Genomic DNA, 16,260 nt, shown 5'->3' with positions numbered 1-16,260 from the left:
ATAATATTTTGGATAGTTCTGGCTGCTTTTGTGGGATCCCTCTTTATCACTTTGAATCTAATGTCTAGCAGTGGAAACTTAACACGGTAAGTGTGAAGCATCATCTTTCAATGTGTCACTGCCTTGAATCAAAGCAGAGGGAAGTGGGTTTACAATAAACTGACAGACAGACAGAGCTTGTGTCACAATGCTCTACAATAACATTTAAACATTTCCTCTTATTATTATTGCAGGAGTCACAGATGCAAAATCAAAGGAAGCCAAAGTATATCATCAGCTTGACCTGAACCTGAAGGAGAACACTTTTTATGGATACGTACGAAAATGTTTATAAATTGAGGTGATGAAGACAAATTCAGACTGATAATAATTTAAAATGCAGCTGTGGAGATGATGCCAGGGAAACAGAGAAAAGTTAGATTGTCAGTATGTTAGAGAGTAGTCAATGATTCTGCTTCACTGAATACCTACAAAATGCAAGGCTACATTTACCATTAAACAAAAATGGTCAGTAACTATTAATCATGTGTGTTAAAAGCAGTGTGTGTATGTGAACCCTAGAAATGAAAAGGACGAGAGCACAGGTGTGTTATTGGGATTCATCCTGATGGCAGCTTTACTGCATTGAACCCAATTTCTTGCACATAGTCCACAACATTCTTTGTGTTGTAAAACCAAAAGTTTACACATACAATTACAAATAATACAGGAACCATGTGTTAAAAAAATTGACAAATGTATGACAGATTTGAAAATCAACCTTTTTATAACAGAGGGTTTTATAAAATATCTTCAATCTTTTTACAGGAGCAAAACAAGGCAGAAAAATATCAGAGAATACAGTGTTTCTTTTCATTTGATCTATTTCAAAGAACACAGTTGTGTTCAGACGTCCTGTTTAACTCTTCAAGGAGATGATGTCATTACAGATGGCTCTGATGGCTGTTTGTGGTGATTTGGATGCTTTTTGTCTCTTAGACTTGGCTCTGGTCACCAAACTGACATGAGACAGGAACAGCTCTGCTGATGTGGCTCCACTCCACAACTCATGGATGTACAACGACAACAGATGCAGCCCTGCATCTGGAAAGGAGAGAGAACAAAAGGCTTAATTTCTTTATAATGCAACTAATTACAAATGAGCTTGAGGGACACATCAGAGAGACCGTACTGACTAAGAAAAAATAAACATACATTTACGTAGGTTTAATAATCCAAGACCATTAAAAAAAAAATCTCTATTATTATCAAGCAGTGGTGGAAGAAGTATTCAGATCCCTTTCTTACCTAAAAGTACCGATACAAAAATGTAAAAACTACTCCTTTACAAGTACATAAATGTCTGCAGCAAAATGTAGTTAACGTACTGAAGTAAAGGTACTGGTTTGGTCTCTCTGGCTGATATATTATTAAATATTACATCAATTGATTATTTATACTGAAGCATCAGTATGTAAGCAGCATGTTACTGTAGCTGCTGGGGTGGAGCTAGCTTGAACTACTTTTATATACAAGGACACCCGATAAATCTGAGAGACTGTGAGATCATAAATGGGAGAAGAAAGAAGAAAATGTTCAAATACACAAATCTGTTTTCAGTTTGGATTTTTGGTGAGATGCTGGACCGTTTGAACATTCATCGACATAAAACCAGGTGAGAAGTTTACAGGGAAACATTTGGAGGAGCTGTTAACTCAAAGACAACTAAAATGTGACACCAACTACAAACTGCTTTTTGTAAGACATCAGAAGCCAAGAAGGTCAGAAACCACTGGTTTAATCTTTAACAACGTGTTGTATAATCCACTGTGTAATATCTTCATCTTAAAAGTAACTTGTTACTAAAGCAGTCAAATTAATGTAGGGGAGAAAGTACAATATTTTCCTCTGAACTGTAGTGAAGTGGAAGTATAACGTAGCGTAAAATGGAAATACTCATGTAAAGCACAAGTACCTGAAAATTGTACTTAAATACTCTACTTGAATAACTGTACTTAGTTACTTTCTACCACTGTCACCAGGTACGCATATTGTCTTTGACTGATGCATGAGAGTGTGTCAAAATCAAGTTTCTCATCAGTCTTAATCTGTGTGACGTCTGTACTTTTTGTACTTTTGAGTGGCTTTGTGAATGATATTAATATTAATGATATTGACTACAAATGTGATACACATAGGGCTTTATATCGACTGATTGCAGTGTTTTGTAAGAGCAACACCTCAACAGCATTTGGGATTGGATGAGAATTAAAATAAAAGTTGCAAAACCTAACAATGTCTTTATCCAGTTACATTGTCCACTGCTGAATTGGACAAATGTTCTTAGGGCCCGAGCAGCGAAGGGTGCGAGGACCCTATTGTAACTGTAGTGTTAATTTTAAAGTTATTTTAATATCATAATGACAGTCATAGGACACATATGCCAGACTTCTTTCATTCAGAAAGTTTAGTAGTTAGTCTTATTTTGTAATGTATGGATTTTGCATAGCCCAACCTTCCCCCAAATTTCACTAAAAGTTCCTCCCCATCAAGGTGAATTTTTGTCACTCTTGTTAAAACCTTGGGCAACCCTGCTCTAAACGTCTCCGTGACGCCCGTGTGTCAATACAACAAAGAACCTGTGGTTGTATGCACGCACACTAGCAGTCACAAATGTGGGAGTGTGAGTCTGTGGATAAGATGACAGCTCTTACCATATCTAGACTGATCACGAGTGGCCTCTGGCAGGCAGGCGGAGACGACCGCTTGATGCAGCTCTGGAAGGTGGCCTTGGTTCTCCAGTAAGCGTATCATAATGTTGGTAAATCGCTGAAAGGTTTCTACTCTCGCCAAAACATTGGATTGACACTGAGCCTCAAAGGCCTGGTGGTAGAGTCGAAGGAGGTCAGCTTTGAAGCCAGGATCCAGCAACACAACATCCACAATTTCCCTGTGTTTTATCACCGCCTTTTCAAACCACTGCAGGAAGTCCTTTGTTCTGTTTTCATCATACGAGTCCTCCACCAAGCACCTCAGGGACCACTTGGTGAGCAGGTGCGCAGTATCACTGGCCAACCGACTGGGATCTAATTTGTCTCTTGGCTGAACCTGCTGGGTTTCAGAGAGGGGAAACACAGGCTCGCAATGAACAAAAATACTGCTGAGGTAATGTTTACACGCTGTCAGGGGACTCTCTCCTTGTTTCTCAGTTTCAGTGTCGTCTGCCAGGTTCTCTTTTTCGGTGCAGGCCTGGGAAAAGGAGCCTTTAGTTCGCGCCTTATCTTTCCCCATCCCTGAGGAGGAAGATGAGAACAAAACTATGTTTATCCCATTAAAAATACATGGAATGATCTAGATACTGTGAAACAGAACAAAGCTCTAAATTCTGTAGTTTGCAATGGAAAAAGTATGAAATGCAATGGCTTCATTGTAGGCCCTGAAAGCTTCGTATTAAATATTAATCATAATTTTGGGGAAATTAATGTCAGCCATTTTAGTCATCATCTCCTTCAAGCTTCTTGGTGTGGCAGAATTTCAAGAAGGATACACTCACCCAGCAATTCCTTTACTTTGCACTTTTCAGCCAAGACCTGTATTTGGGAACAGAGTGCCGTGTTGCAGGACAGGGAGGCCCAGCAGAGGAGCAGAGCGAGGGCTTCGGTGCAGGAGAGAGGCTGTGGGAGGAGTGTGAGCCACTCGGCCTGTTTATTTACATTGAGAGCTGTCCCACGATGCTTCAGGATGGAGCAGAGAGTCTGCAGGAACGGGCTGAGCTGAGCAGCCTTCACACCCAACCTGACAGGAGGAGGTCAAACAAACACTGACATTCTTGACCAAAAGACAGTCAACATTTGTTATGTGTGATGTCAACTTTTGTCAGCAACTTCTGACAGCCAGTTTTAAGGTGAAGTGCTTTACCGGAGGTGTCTGCTGATGGTTAACGCCACACACAGGAAGTCACTGATGAGTGGGAGAGGGAGATACTTCACTGAGCTCTGAGGTTTCTCCTCTTTAGATGAGGTGGTTTTAGCTCCATCCACCTGTTTCTCCTTCTGCCCGAGGTTAGTGAACCACAGCATGTGGAGCAGATCTATAATAGCACTTAGCAGCTGCTGGTCTCGATTCCTGAGGAGGATAATGCGAACAGACTAATGTAGAAAATCTGAAACTGACTAAAGAGATTATTGTGGTAAAATGAATAATAATGTCAAAATAAAGAGCCAAAATAATAAGGGGGACCTTACTGCGAAGCTTACCTTTTTTCAACCATCTGTATCATCCAGGTTAGGAGCCCACAGTTTTTGGTGAGGTTATAAGCTGCTTTGGTCACACGGGCGGCCTGGCACAACACCCTGATAATCTGTGCCTAGTGGAGAGAAGTCACATGCAAAATAAATCCGCATTATACATTAGCTATTTATTTGTTTTCCTTATGAAGTGTATTTCAGCACATCAATCACCCTGTCCTCTATCTAATCTGTGAGTTTTCATGCTTATGTTCTTAATTCGTCCCTTTATTCACAGAGTTTAAGACTCTGTCATTTATCTTGACTTCACTGTTAATGTGTTGAATCGTTGTGATTTCCGCAGTGTGTACCTGGGCGTGTTCATCACACAGGGGGCTGCTGCTGAAGCCTAAAAGGCTCTGAAAGATGCCTTGTTGGTCGCACAATTCATAGCAGTGTCCATCACTTATCCCTTCCTCCAGCACACCCAGGATCCACTCGCGTTCCATCTTGTGCTGCAGAAAAAGCAGACAGTGAGTAATCCTCCCACAGAAACAGATAACATCAGTCTAAAAAAAATAGCCTGACCTAAGCAAAACAAACAAGATGAAGGTTGAAAGTTGTTGACGTACAGAGTTTCTTTGGACAGTCATTTATTTGTTCAGGGTAAAATTCACCAATCAAGATTAATGACTTGCAGAACAACATGTTTTCAGCAGTTTCCTGTAATACTTTACCTCCAAATCGAAGCCATAGAAGAGCTTGAAGAACTCAGGGACTCTTCTGAAGTCCAAACTCTGATGGGACAGCAGGAACCTGTTTAAAACCACATACATGTGGTCCTCTGGAAAATCAGGAAAAACAAGGGGGAAAAAAAAGGGCGATGAGCCTGAGGCAGAGTCAGCTATTGCAGTGGTAGTATATTGTTTATAGAAATGAAACAAAGCATACATTAGTTCAGTCTAAAACAAGTCTTATATCCTTAAGTAAATATTGTGGGTGAAATGAGACTGGTCAGGGACTAACTCAAGTTTTCAAGGTTACTCACCAGGTTTTAACATCTGCTGAGCCGCTTTTGTGATGTAAGTGGTCAGGACAAAGGGAAGTCTTTGATTCTGCTGTCGGACTCCATTCTTCACCGTGTCCATCAAGTACAGCAGCTGTTTGACCGAAACAAGCCCGTAAGTGTTTCTGGAGGTGATTTCTTTCAAACACGCACACACCACCTCCCTGTCTCTTTACCTGTCTCTTCTCCCTGAGCCGAGCACCCTCCAGGTGTTGGTAGAAGCAGCTCAGCACATGGTACGCTGCCGCCCTCACCTTTGGGTCGTAGCTACTTAGAGCCATTACAGTTAATCCAAAAGCGTGGCTGGATACAAACTTGAGGCAGTCAATCACACACTCTGTCACATAGAGGATGAAGAATGCGACACATGTAAGCCTTGATGACCAAAACAGATGAGTAGGTGAAGGTAGGTAGGTTGAAATATACTCACCTGGCTGCAGTATGGTGCTGAACAGAGGCAAAAGAAAACAGGGATCGTACAAATTCCCAAGGTCCTTCACTCTGTTATTGCTGTACAGGGGCTCCTTGCCTTCCTATAAGAGAGGGAAAATATATATGTTAAAGGTCAGTTCATCCAATTAACAAAAAACATTGTCTCACGGACTACTAGTGGTATCTAGTCATACAGATATGTGAGGTTTCATGATATCCCATCAGTGAGATTTCTACCAAGCACACCAGTACAGTGGAGAGTCAGATTTCATTTTTGACGCTTTAAGAAATGAAAAACCACACTTGAAAAACCTAACTGTGATTGATTTGGAACTACTTTCAACCAAATAAATTGTTCAGAATATGTCAAACCAAAACTATCACCACACGGGGTATTTGAGAAAATATATTTGTGATTTGGGGAAACTGAGCCTTTACAGTAACTTATTGTACAAGTGCAGTTCCCGGAAAGTAAATATAAATTAAAATATCAACCTCCAGGATGATTCTGCGCTGCTGGGGAAAGTGTGCAATAGTGTGGAGCATCCTGTCACTTTTCAGCAGGGCCAACAGGTCGTCTGAGCTCGTCTGCTTCCACAGAGAAGCTCCCAGGCTTTTCCTGGTCTTGTGGTGCTCTACAGCTGCTGGGCCCCACAAGAAGGATCTGCATTTGGAAACTCAGGCTGAGTGTTTGCAACAAACAAGCACACTTTTTGCATGGACAACATTTTTTTTTTTTTTTAAACGAATGGAACTTACTGAAACTTCAGCAGACTGACATGGTTTCTTTCATATTCCTGGAGAAGCAGTAACAGATTCTGATCTGCAAAAACAAATTAAGATGTAAGAAGAAAAGACAACAACAAACACAAACTTGCAAAGGCCTTAGATTTCATGTTTTACCTGAAGTATTCAGCGTAGCTCCATATGCTCCCAAAAGTATAACAAAGTGACTGATGTTACAGACTGTTGGGCATTTCTTCACCAGACAAAGAAGAAGGGACACCAACGCTTCTGAGATGCAAACAAAATAAACATGGTTGTATTCAGTGATTGAGGAATAGAGCTTTAGGTTTGTAATGTAGTCTCTTTCTATGTGCGGTACCTTTAGCCTGATATCTGCTCGGCTCTTCATCAGACTCCAGCATGGTGGGCAGGAACAGGGAATGGCTGCTGGTCATCATGTGAAGGGTGGATAAAGGTATCAGATCCTTCTGGACTTCACCGCCACCATACAGCAGGTTCAACAGGCTGCTCAACGTGTTCAGGAAGTGGTGATCCCTGTACCGATATCTACAGTGGAAGAATATTTCATTAAGGGTCATTCATTAAAAAAAAAAAAAAAAAAATATCTGATGTGACAATGCTGATTAAATAGCAGAATAGATTTCAACAAATATCTTACTTCAGTCCATTCTTGACAAAGCTGTTCCATTCAGATGCAGTGATGTCTGCAGCTGATGTCTGTGTAAAGAGGATAGATTATTAAATGCATGAAGTGAAGACATAAATGTAGAGTATGTATGAGGACAGTAAACCCACTAGGAGTGTCTGCAGTCTTTCCAGGACACTCTGCTCCTGCTCTGCTGGGGAAGTAGCCTGATCTTTAGAGTGACTGTAAGAGGTGATGAGACACTTGAGGGCAGCAGATGTGACAGACTTCCTCCAGGTTTCTAGTTCTTCTGGGCAATCGGCAAGTTTCTCAGTAACAACGTCCACTAGTTGCCATCTGGAGGAGAAAACATTTAGGTAGTAACACGTAACACTGATAATTTGCTTTCTGTTAAGAGTTCATGATTACCTTTCAAGACTGTCCACTTTTTGAAGAGCACTGGGCAGATTGTTGATCAAATCCCTGATGTCCTTGATGTTTGCAGAGAGTTTGATCAGATTGGCTAGTGTTTCAGCAAACTGGCCTCCAGAGGCTTCTGTCAGGTTTCCCAGAACACACTGGCACAACTTGGTGAGTAGTGCTTGCTTCAGGACTTTTAAAACTTCTTTTTGCACTATAAAAACACAGCAATAGAGCATATCTAAATTAATATACAACATGTAATGACAGAAGAAAAGAGTGATAAATCCCGCTGCTGTATGCTTTTAATCAACAGAGAACTTGTTTCAGGACAAACCTTCTTTGGGTCTGGCTGGGTCCTCTCTACTTGCCACCTGTAAGTAGGTGTTGATCAGTGGAAGGAATGTTTCTGTCTGGCCTGAGAGCTTCTCCATGTTTGCTGGCTCTAGACACCACACCTCAAAGCAGAGGCGGTGGGTGGAGGAGTTCTGCAGCAGCAGGGAGCTGATGGCCTGCGTGTCTGAGAGAGGCTGCTGGAGACAGTGCAGCAGCACATCTGTGTGGATGAGTTTGGCACTGCTTGGCTCACTTGACAGAGTCTGGAGTAGGAACGCCTCCAGCGCAGGGCTGGAGCAGGACAGCAGCAGTGTGCCCAGGCCGTGGAAGTGTGCCTGTGTCAGAAAGCTGCTGTGGTCCTGGGAAGGGTTCGATTTACACTCTGTAAGGATCTGCAGTGCTGCATGACCGTAGACACTAAGGTTTGCCTGTGTGCCCTCGCTGCCGGGAGAGATGAGGCTCTCCTGGGGGAGGAGTAGCAACTTGGAGACCACCTCCCTCAGATTACAGGGGTCCATGTAGCTGTGGAGAGACAAGAGGGCGTGGAAAGGTCTGGACTGTGTCTTGGCAGCCTGAGAGCCCTTCTCCATTAATTCCTTCAGAGCAGCTTTTTCTAAAGCTCCCATGTAGCTACAGAGAAGCTCCAGGCGACTCAGATCACCAAGAATGGGAGCGCTGATCTTCAGCAGGGCCAGAATGTCATCAGTCAGCTGAGCACACAGATGCTTTAGTCTGACAGGGTTCAGAGTATGAGGAGGCAAAGCAGACAGCTCCAGCGCCAGAAACCACTGCTCCAAACATGGATGCTTGAAGATGGAGCCAAGAGCCGAAACAAGGATCTAAAGAGAGAGGGGCCCACATTAGATGCACTAAATCTAAAAATAGACATAAACTTCATATTGTTGGTCACTGTAAAAGCTGAACTTTTTCCAACCTGCTCTTTATCGGCTTCTACTGTGGATGACTGGTTGAGTTCCAGGAAGAGGTCTGATCCTTCTTGGAGGTCCTCTGCTATTGGCTCAGGCTTTTTGGTTTCCTGAAAACCAAGTAGCTTTGTCACCAAATCCCGGAGCTGTCCCATTAAGGTCTTCAGAATGGCAGCTCCTGTGTCTTTGGAGAACTGTGCAGAAAAATATGATGTGATGTGTACACTTTCAACTTGGCATTTTACTGAATAGTGAGCTTGTCTTACTTGTCTCTTACCGTGCCAAAGATTTCCACTGTTGATTTGATGTAGAGTAAGATCTGTTTGATTGCTACTGGAAACTCGGCCATCGAGATGAATGCTAGAGTTTCTTCCACATTTTTCGTGAAGGTGTCCTCAAGCAAAGCGCTTGGTCCTTGGCTATACGCAGCTTTCATCAGTGCAGTGTATGAACTAGGGGTTGGCAGACCCTTTGAAAGGCATTCAGAGGACTTGAACTGCAAAAAACAAACAAACAGAGGAACTGTAATTTTCTACATGATGAAATTAAAAGATCACCCTTTTTTAACCACTCTCTTGGTGGCACTAAAACTGACCAGTTCCTCGCGGCACTGCTGCGGTAGCCATCTGGAGTAATACTGATGAAGGCGTGTGACTGCAGGATGAGGAGAAGCAGCGAGTTCGGAGGATACGAGCTCTTTATCGTACTGCAGCAGAGCCAGACAGAGGGGGAGTGGCTCTCTCTGACAGTGCAGCACATCAGAGAGCACAGCTGATAAGTACTCATATACAACTCCTGAGGGAAAAAGAGACAGATTGTTATCAAAACATATCATACAATTACTTCTGAAATATTAATCAGAACAGAGAGAACACTTCAAGCATGAAGATGAAAAGTTGCACTTTTGATGCAGCAAATTATAAATTGTCAAGCTGCAAAAGAAAATTTAGGTCTGCCCCCAAAAACAGTTGCTCTACTCTTCACTTTTTGACTGAATAAGTTTTCTGTTTGTCCAAATTAAGACAGACTTCACCTTTGTTTGCTGGCAGTTTGTTTCGGGCCTCCAGAGCGGCAGGTACCACCACACTGAAGGGGAAGGTTTGGATAATGAGGTCTTCACTCAGTGCTGGACCAAATTTCTCCATCTCACCGTCATTACCGTCCATAATGACATCCAGCATGTCCAAGACGTCTACAACATAAGGTCAGATTGCAAAAAAAAAAAAAAAAAAAGTTTCACAGACATGCTTATGGATAGAAGAGATCACTCTGAGATTCCATCTATAAAAAATGCTCACCGTCTATGTGAGAGACAGGGATACTTGCAGCGTCGCCCTCCTGGCTACTCAGGTTAGCTTGCAGATAAGCTGCCTCCTGGACCAGGCTGGCAACCTTATCTGTGTATGTGTAGGAGTTGCACACGAGTTTCACCAATACCTAGAGTCAGAGACCAGGAGTTCAGGATCATATAACTGCTATGCTACGATTCAAAATTTCTTATTTTGTCTAACCAACAGCAAGACAGTAACAGGTAGAAATGTTGCGTAGATGGACTCACCCTCTCCAAGAACTGGATGACAGCCTCTTGTTGATTTGGCTCTACTCTGGCCAGCTGGTCGAGCCAGAGCTCAAGTTCAGTCCAGGTGTACTCAAACACCCCACTGTCCTTTAGCACCTGAATACAAGTCAGGAAACACAGAACAGTGGTTACCTTTTACCAACACTGCTGGGAGAAAATTTGGTACAGTTTATGTGAAACTCTTGCAGTTAAATATTAACATAGATATATTTCCTAAGCTGCTCTCACTTCATTAACTTCATAAATATGCAGTTTTACCACTGTATTATTACGCTTCAGGACAAACTGCTTTTCTTAACTGTAGGGACTGAACCAACTGCTAATTTACCCCCTGGAAATGATGCTGTACCCTCAGATGAAATAATACATTTTACAAACTGTCAAACTACAAACTTTTACTCTTGACATCTACTGCAGGGAGGAACCTATGCTAATGTATTTAAAAAGTGTATTTGAGTTTTTTGTTCTATTACATTTTGTTGATCATGTGGCTTTCTAATGTAAAGAGAAAAGTCCCACTGTTTATGAGGGGTAAACAGTTATCAAGATTTAAAGTTATATCAAATATCTAAATATCTATGTCTCACGTATAGTGTAAACTGAAAGCAAATGCACAGAGGAAAAGAGGAAATGTTCCTCACTTTCAGAACCAGCATCCGTGTGGAGGTTTTCAGGTGGCTGCTGCTGCTGCTGACAAACATCTTCAGAAGCAGGTAAAGTACTGACTTCTCCCCAGATGATGATTCAGTGTCTGCAACATCCTGGGAATAAAAGCAATACAGATCACAATGCTGATTACAGAGCAACACCCTCTAAACCACGATCACTGAAAATGACACAGTAAATCATAAAATAACACAGTGTAACTTCTTCACCTGTATGCGGAACCAGGAGAACTTGCTTGCGGGGAGATCTAAGGCCAGCTGCAGTATCTGATACTGCAAAACTGGGGGGACTTCCTCTCTCATTCCTTTCTCTGACACAATCCCTGCAGAGGTTAGGACAGTGATTCAGCTTGAAAGGCGACTGTTAAACATCACACCGCTACCGAAAGTCATACCCACACTCCACTCTTACCTTTTAAGAGCTTGCTGAAGTCAAATTTGCACTGGCTAACCAGATGTGGCACCACTTTCTGGTAGAGACAAATGACCTGAAGAATCAGAGCCTTGAGCATGATGACCTCAGCTGTCTCAGCATCTGCTCAACATAAAATACAGGAGTCAGTCCACTGACATCGCTTTTCTTTTCCCCTTACCTTCACAGGGCTGACCAGAATAGACAATATAAATGTACTGTAAATGTTATTACCAGGCACTTCGTTTTTATTATCTGTCTGTTCACCGCTCCCTTCTGTTTTGGCCTTTTTCTCTTCACCGCTTGTCTTTTCCTTCTTGCTAAGGGACTGCCACTTTGCGACTATGCTTGTCATATCTGGCAAAATCTGAAGCAGGGCACAAAAAGCAGGTACTTGAGTTGCTGAGTGGTGCCTCATTATTATTTGTGTGTACAATAACAGCACTTTCCTGAGCATACCTTGCTGAGTGTCTCCCTGTACTGCTGCACCAAGTCCCCCATCACATCAAGAGTGTACACATCCGAGCTGTTCCACTCAGACTTATCCAAAAGGTACTCTATATTCTTGTGGGCCCTTTTCAAGATGAAATTCATCATGGACAGAGTTGTGAGCTGCACTGCTGTGTTGGCAAGCTGTCAGATACAAGAGCAGATATTCTGAAAATAAATGTCCAAATACTATACATATTTAATGCTTTTTTTCCCCCATTGTCGGCCGTGATAATGAATTTATTTTATGAGGCTCGATCACTTACACTGAGTCCCTGTGTAAAGAAGGCCTTGTTACAGACAGGAGGAAGAGATATCACCATAATCATGGAGAGCAGGCGAGGAAGAGGGACGACCTCGCTGGTTTGAAAGACTGCAGAAAGCTCTGGTTGGGCCTGGTAGATCTGACACAGAAAAGCAAACAGGAGGGTTATTGTCTTTAAAAAAAAAAAAAAAAAAAAAAAAGCAATTAGCTAACACAGATGTCTCAATATAAACAAATACACTAGGAATAATTACCTTTTTAAGTAGCCTGACATTGTCCTGCCAAGCACTTTTGAGGCGGGGGGTGTATGAATACTGAGTCTCCTTGAAGTATCTGGCCAGAATATCAGGGCTGGCTTTCAGTACGTTCACCACCAGCTCTGCCACCAGTTCATCCTCTGTGGCCTGCTTCAGCCCCACCAAGAACTGAAGCAAGACAATGTTACCAGATCTGGAAAAAAATGAAATCACATATTAACATGAGGGGTTTTCAGAGGAATAAAAAAGTAAACTTGTCATCAGGTTACTTACCTGCCAGCTGTGCCAAGGCTGGCATCATGAAAGCTGATGCCATGCTTACGGGAGGAGCAGAGGTCAAGAAGGAAACTGTGAACAAGCTCCCGGATGACAGATATCCCAGCATGCTCTGAGTTCTCCGACATCTTACGAAAAAATAAATAAAAAAGTTAGACCCACAAGTTGAGAAACAAATTTGGCTGACAGAGCCTTCGTTTCAACAAACACAAGAGAAAAGCAAATAGCTTACTCTGTTATCATCAGTGGTTGCATCCACAATCCCATTCCATTTGTACAGTGACGCGATGTTCGCCAACACGGCGGGTGTGAAAAAACGCACTTTCTGTGTTTTACTTATGCCCTTGTTTAGTAAAACCTGCAGAAAGACAAACGACACAGATGTAATTATCAAGTCTATACACTTGGTTTTAAATGAAAAGTGTGAGCAACTGAAAACTTACTCTAGTCTTCAGTGTGGACAAAATGAGATTGACGACAGACATCCTGTCCTCCTTCAGACCCGTGCTCAGGATCTCTGGCAGGAGCTCTGACACACAAAATTAACATGTCATCGACACACCGGAGGGAACAGCTTGTTGTGTAAATTGTAATCCATATCTAATTATTACCTTTGATCTCTAATATCTGTCCGACTGTAGCATTATCTCCAGACACCAAAAAGGACAGCACAAACTGGATAAAAGCCATGCGGACATCAGGTTTTCCCTGGAAATGTACAGAGGTAAATGTAAGCATAAATATCTAAAGAGCCCAACAACTCCCATACACACTGAAAACCGGTAAAGATAAATGTTACATCACACCTTTTTGTCCTTTCTCTTTGCCAGGCCAGACAGCGCTTTATTGATGTGAATGTGACTTAAGACTTCTCTAGCAGCTTCTGGTCCTTGAGACACCAAGGCGGAAAGGAGACTGAGGCACTGACGGACAAACCTGTGAACGTGAGTTATAACAACATTAGGTCCATTGGCAGAAGGCACATCGTAAATTGTGCTGAGGATTGACACTAAGGGCCCTGTGCTGAGGTCAGTAGACCAACCTGTGGTTTTCTGAATGGAAAGATCCCTGCAGAAGTTTCATGTAGCTAGAAACAATCTTTTTCACAATAGCATTGCCGACCATGTTGAAGTGGGTCAGGTCACTGGCTGTCCTTAGAAGGATCATCTCCAAGCTCTCAAAAATCAGCATCATCTGGACAGAGGCAAGATTCAATTAGAGACTCACTGGTCCAAAAACAGGAAGTCAGCCAGTCCCATCCACTGAGAAAAGCGCTTCATCTTACCTCACTCTCTATATGCTTTTCTCCCTCTAGCAATTTGAATATCTCTGCACACTCCATAGAGATTTTAATATACCCTTCAACCACGTCATACAGGTCAGAGCATGGCAGCTTCTTAGCGGTTGATATGAATGTCTCGAGCCCTGCAGGGGATAAAAAAAAAATTTAATCAAAGAAGAGGAGAGGAGAGGAGATGAGATGAGAGGAGATGAGAGGAGAGGAGAGGGGATGAGAGGAGAGGAGAGGGGATGAGAGGGGATGAGAGGAGAAGACTGCAGACAGTGTGTGTGCAGGCAGTAGAGATGGTGCTCAAACACTGACTGCACCAAAGTGTATAAAAACACTACTTGGACTTAAATGACTTCAGCGAGATGTGTGTAAAAGCAACAAAATGTGCATATACACTCACCCTTAATGGCTGTGGTGGGCTCCTTTAGCATGGCTTTAAATACGGTCCCATTGAACTCCGCTACTTTTTCTTTTTTCGCCGGAGTGTCTGACTCCGCCGAGTCTTCGCCGCGGCGCTTTTTACCCATTTTCATTTTTAGAAAAACAGATTATAGTGATTTATAGGTTTAATTTCACTCCCCTGCCATAAAACTTCTGTCACAATCTCCCACGTTGTGGTGTAAACAGAAAGCTGTGCAACGAAATGTCGTCCGGTCGGAAACTTTATGATGCTGACGCTTAGTTCCGCCCTCTTTAACTTCTGTTCCCTTCATTGTTCCAGCTCCATTCTCTACAGCTCTATAAGGCTTAAGCTGCATTACCATTGTGTTCCCGATGAAGCTGTTAATACCTCTTCAATGTAGATCTACTAATTAGGCCTAAACAGCTATAGCCTATTCTCTTATTAGCAGCCAAAATACATAAGAGGCTATTATATACACACAAACAGATAGGTGGGTGCATTCCATTTACATTTGATACTGTGTAAACCTGCTTGTAGCCCTTTCCATAAATGATACACTGAAATACTAGGCTATTATTATTATATCAGTGAATCTTGAAGAATGTCCATTTGCTTATTGTAATATGTTATTTGTAGCATTAGATCTGTAACCACCTGGGAAAACTGCCAAGAAAAATGTTTTGGTCATGGTTGTTTTCTCCTGCAGTTATATATCTCAGGTTAGCAGGATGAAAGAGGATGAGCAACATGTGCATTGTCATAGTCTACAGTAGTCTGACCCATATGTTTAACGTTCGATGAGCATTAGTGTGCTAATCAATTTGACATTGTAGAACTGCTCGTTGCTCTATATCTTCTGTAGCAGCTGGTTTTGTCTCACAAGAAAGCATTCAGCTATATTATTAATGTATTAGGTTTGAATATTGTGATGAAGAGTCCTCATATACATTATGATTAGGTAATATCAGAGACAACACAGATGTCATCAATTTCATAGAAACCTCTTAACAACAATTTCATTTTGTAAATCTTTGAGAAGATAAGCGTTTCTGTGCATTTTTTGTTTTTGTTTTTACAGTGTCCAGTTGTCAACATACCTTGTTTTAGTTTCAGTCAAATACAGCATAATAATTTTGGGAAAACACATTTTCCTGAGACCACATAGACATAGTTGTGGTTTAGCTTTGCTAGCCTATTTTAAGCGTATGTGGTTTTCAACCAAAGTAGAGCCTCCTCTCAGTTATTCTTTCAACAAAGTTTTGCAGGCCGTGCCCAGCAATATCTCAAGGCTGATGTGAAACTGATAAGAGCCCAATGCTCATTAGTGAAACAATTAAAAACACAAGGTTTTCTGAAATATAAAATCAATTTTTGTCAAGTTGTGGTAATTGTCATGTAAAAAGTCTTGCAGTGTCTTTTAGTTTGTAATTGGATATTTATTAGATGATAATGAAGAGGGAAACTCAAGCAGCTCATCTGGTGACTGTGCTCAAAGCTTCATTAAGTAAGGCTGCATTATGTTTCGCTTACACATCACACAAAGACTGCATTTACAAATGAAACACATGTGCTGTCAGTGATTGCTGGGGTAGACAAAAGTTATTATTATTTAGAGGTATGAATGAGATTGTAATCTGTTCCACACAAATGGGAATGGCAGCATAAAATCTGCAGTATTCTCATGAATAAATGTGCTCTTTCAGTTGCCATTCAGTCACATGACCACCAGGGGTCACCTTTGTTTGGGTTGAGGTTGAACTTTGATGTTTGCGCAAACTTTTCACTGAGAATCGACTTACAGGTTAACTGGCTCACAGCAGCTGACCTGATTATACAAGACGCCCGATTGATCAAATGCCATCCTGT

At 42.0% G+C, this 16,260-nt stretch overlaps 1 protein-coding gene across 1 annotated transcript; it reads right to left on the bottom strand.

The window, feature by feature from the left end:
* Positions 1–610: 610 nt before the first annotated feature.
* On the bottom strand, positions 611–14,530 carry urb1 (URB1 ribosome biogenesis 1 homolog (S. cerevisiae)). Its single transcript, XM_022748973.1, is given in 38 exon segments — positions 611–1,083; positions 2,694–3,272; positions 3,533–3,774; positions 3,898–4,104; positions 4,236–4,345; positions 4,577–4,720; positions 4,943–5,049; positions 5,254–5,365; positions 5,448–5,608; positions 5,702–5,804; positions 6,199–6,367; positions 6,463–6,526; positions 6,607–6,717; positions 6,809–6,996; positions 7,109–7,432; positions 7,505–7,709; positions 7,833–8,670; positions 8,766–8,951; positions 9,035–9,253; positions 9,353–9,552; positions 9,791–9,949; positions 10,056–10,194; positions 10,316–10,432; positions 10,978–11,097; positions 11,212–11,324; positions 11,414–11,536; positions 11,648–11,780; positions 11,873–12,046; positions 12,169–12,306; positions 12,422–12,617; positions 12,698–12,828; positions 12,933–13,058; positions 13,144–13,229; positions 13,312–13,408; positions 13,507–13,636; positions 13,743–13,894; positions 13,986–14,125; positions 14,392–14,530. Coding segments are annotated over 38 exon segments (6,861 nt in total). The 5' UTR covers positions 14,525–14,530; the 3' UTR covers positions 611–898.
* Positions 14,531–16,260: the final 1,730 nt, after the last annotated feature.

The sequence above is a fragment of the Seriola dumerili genome, unplaced genomic scaffold (assembly GCF_002260705.1).
Source record: "Seriola dumerili isolate Sdu_G_001 unplaced genomic scaffold, Sdu_1.0 BDQW01000134.1, whole genome shotgun sequence".
NCBI classification, from domain to species: domain Eukaryota; kingdom Metazoa; phylum Chordata; class Actinopteri; order Carangiformes; family Carangidae; genus Seriola; species Seriola dumerili.
The sequence above is the reverse complement of the archived record's forward strand: the minus strand, read 5'-3'. Positions and strand labels throughout refer to the sequence as shown.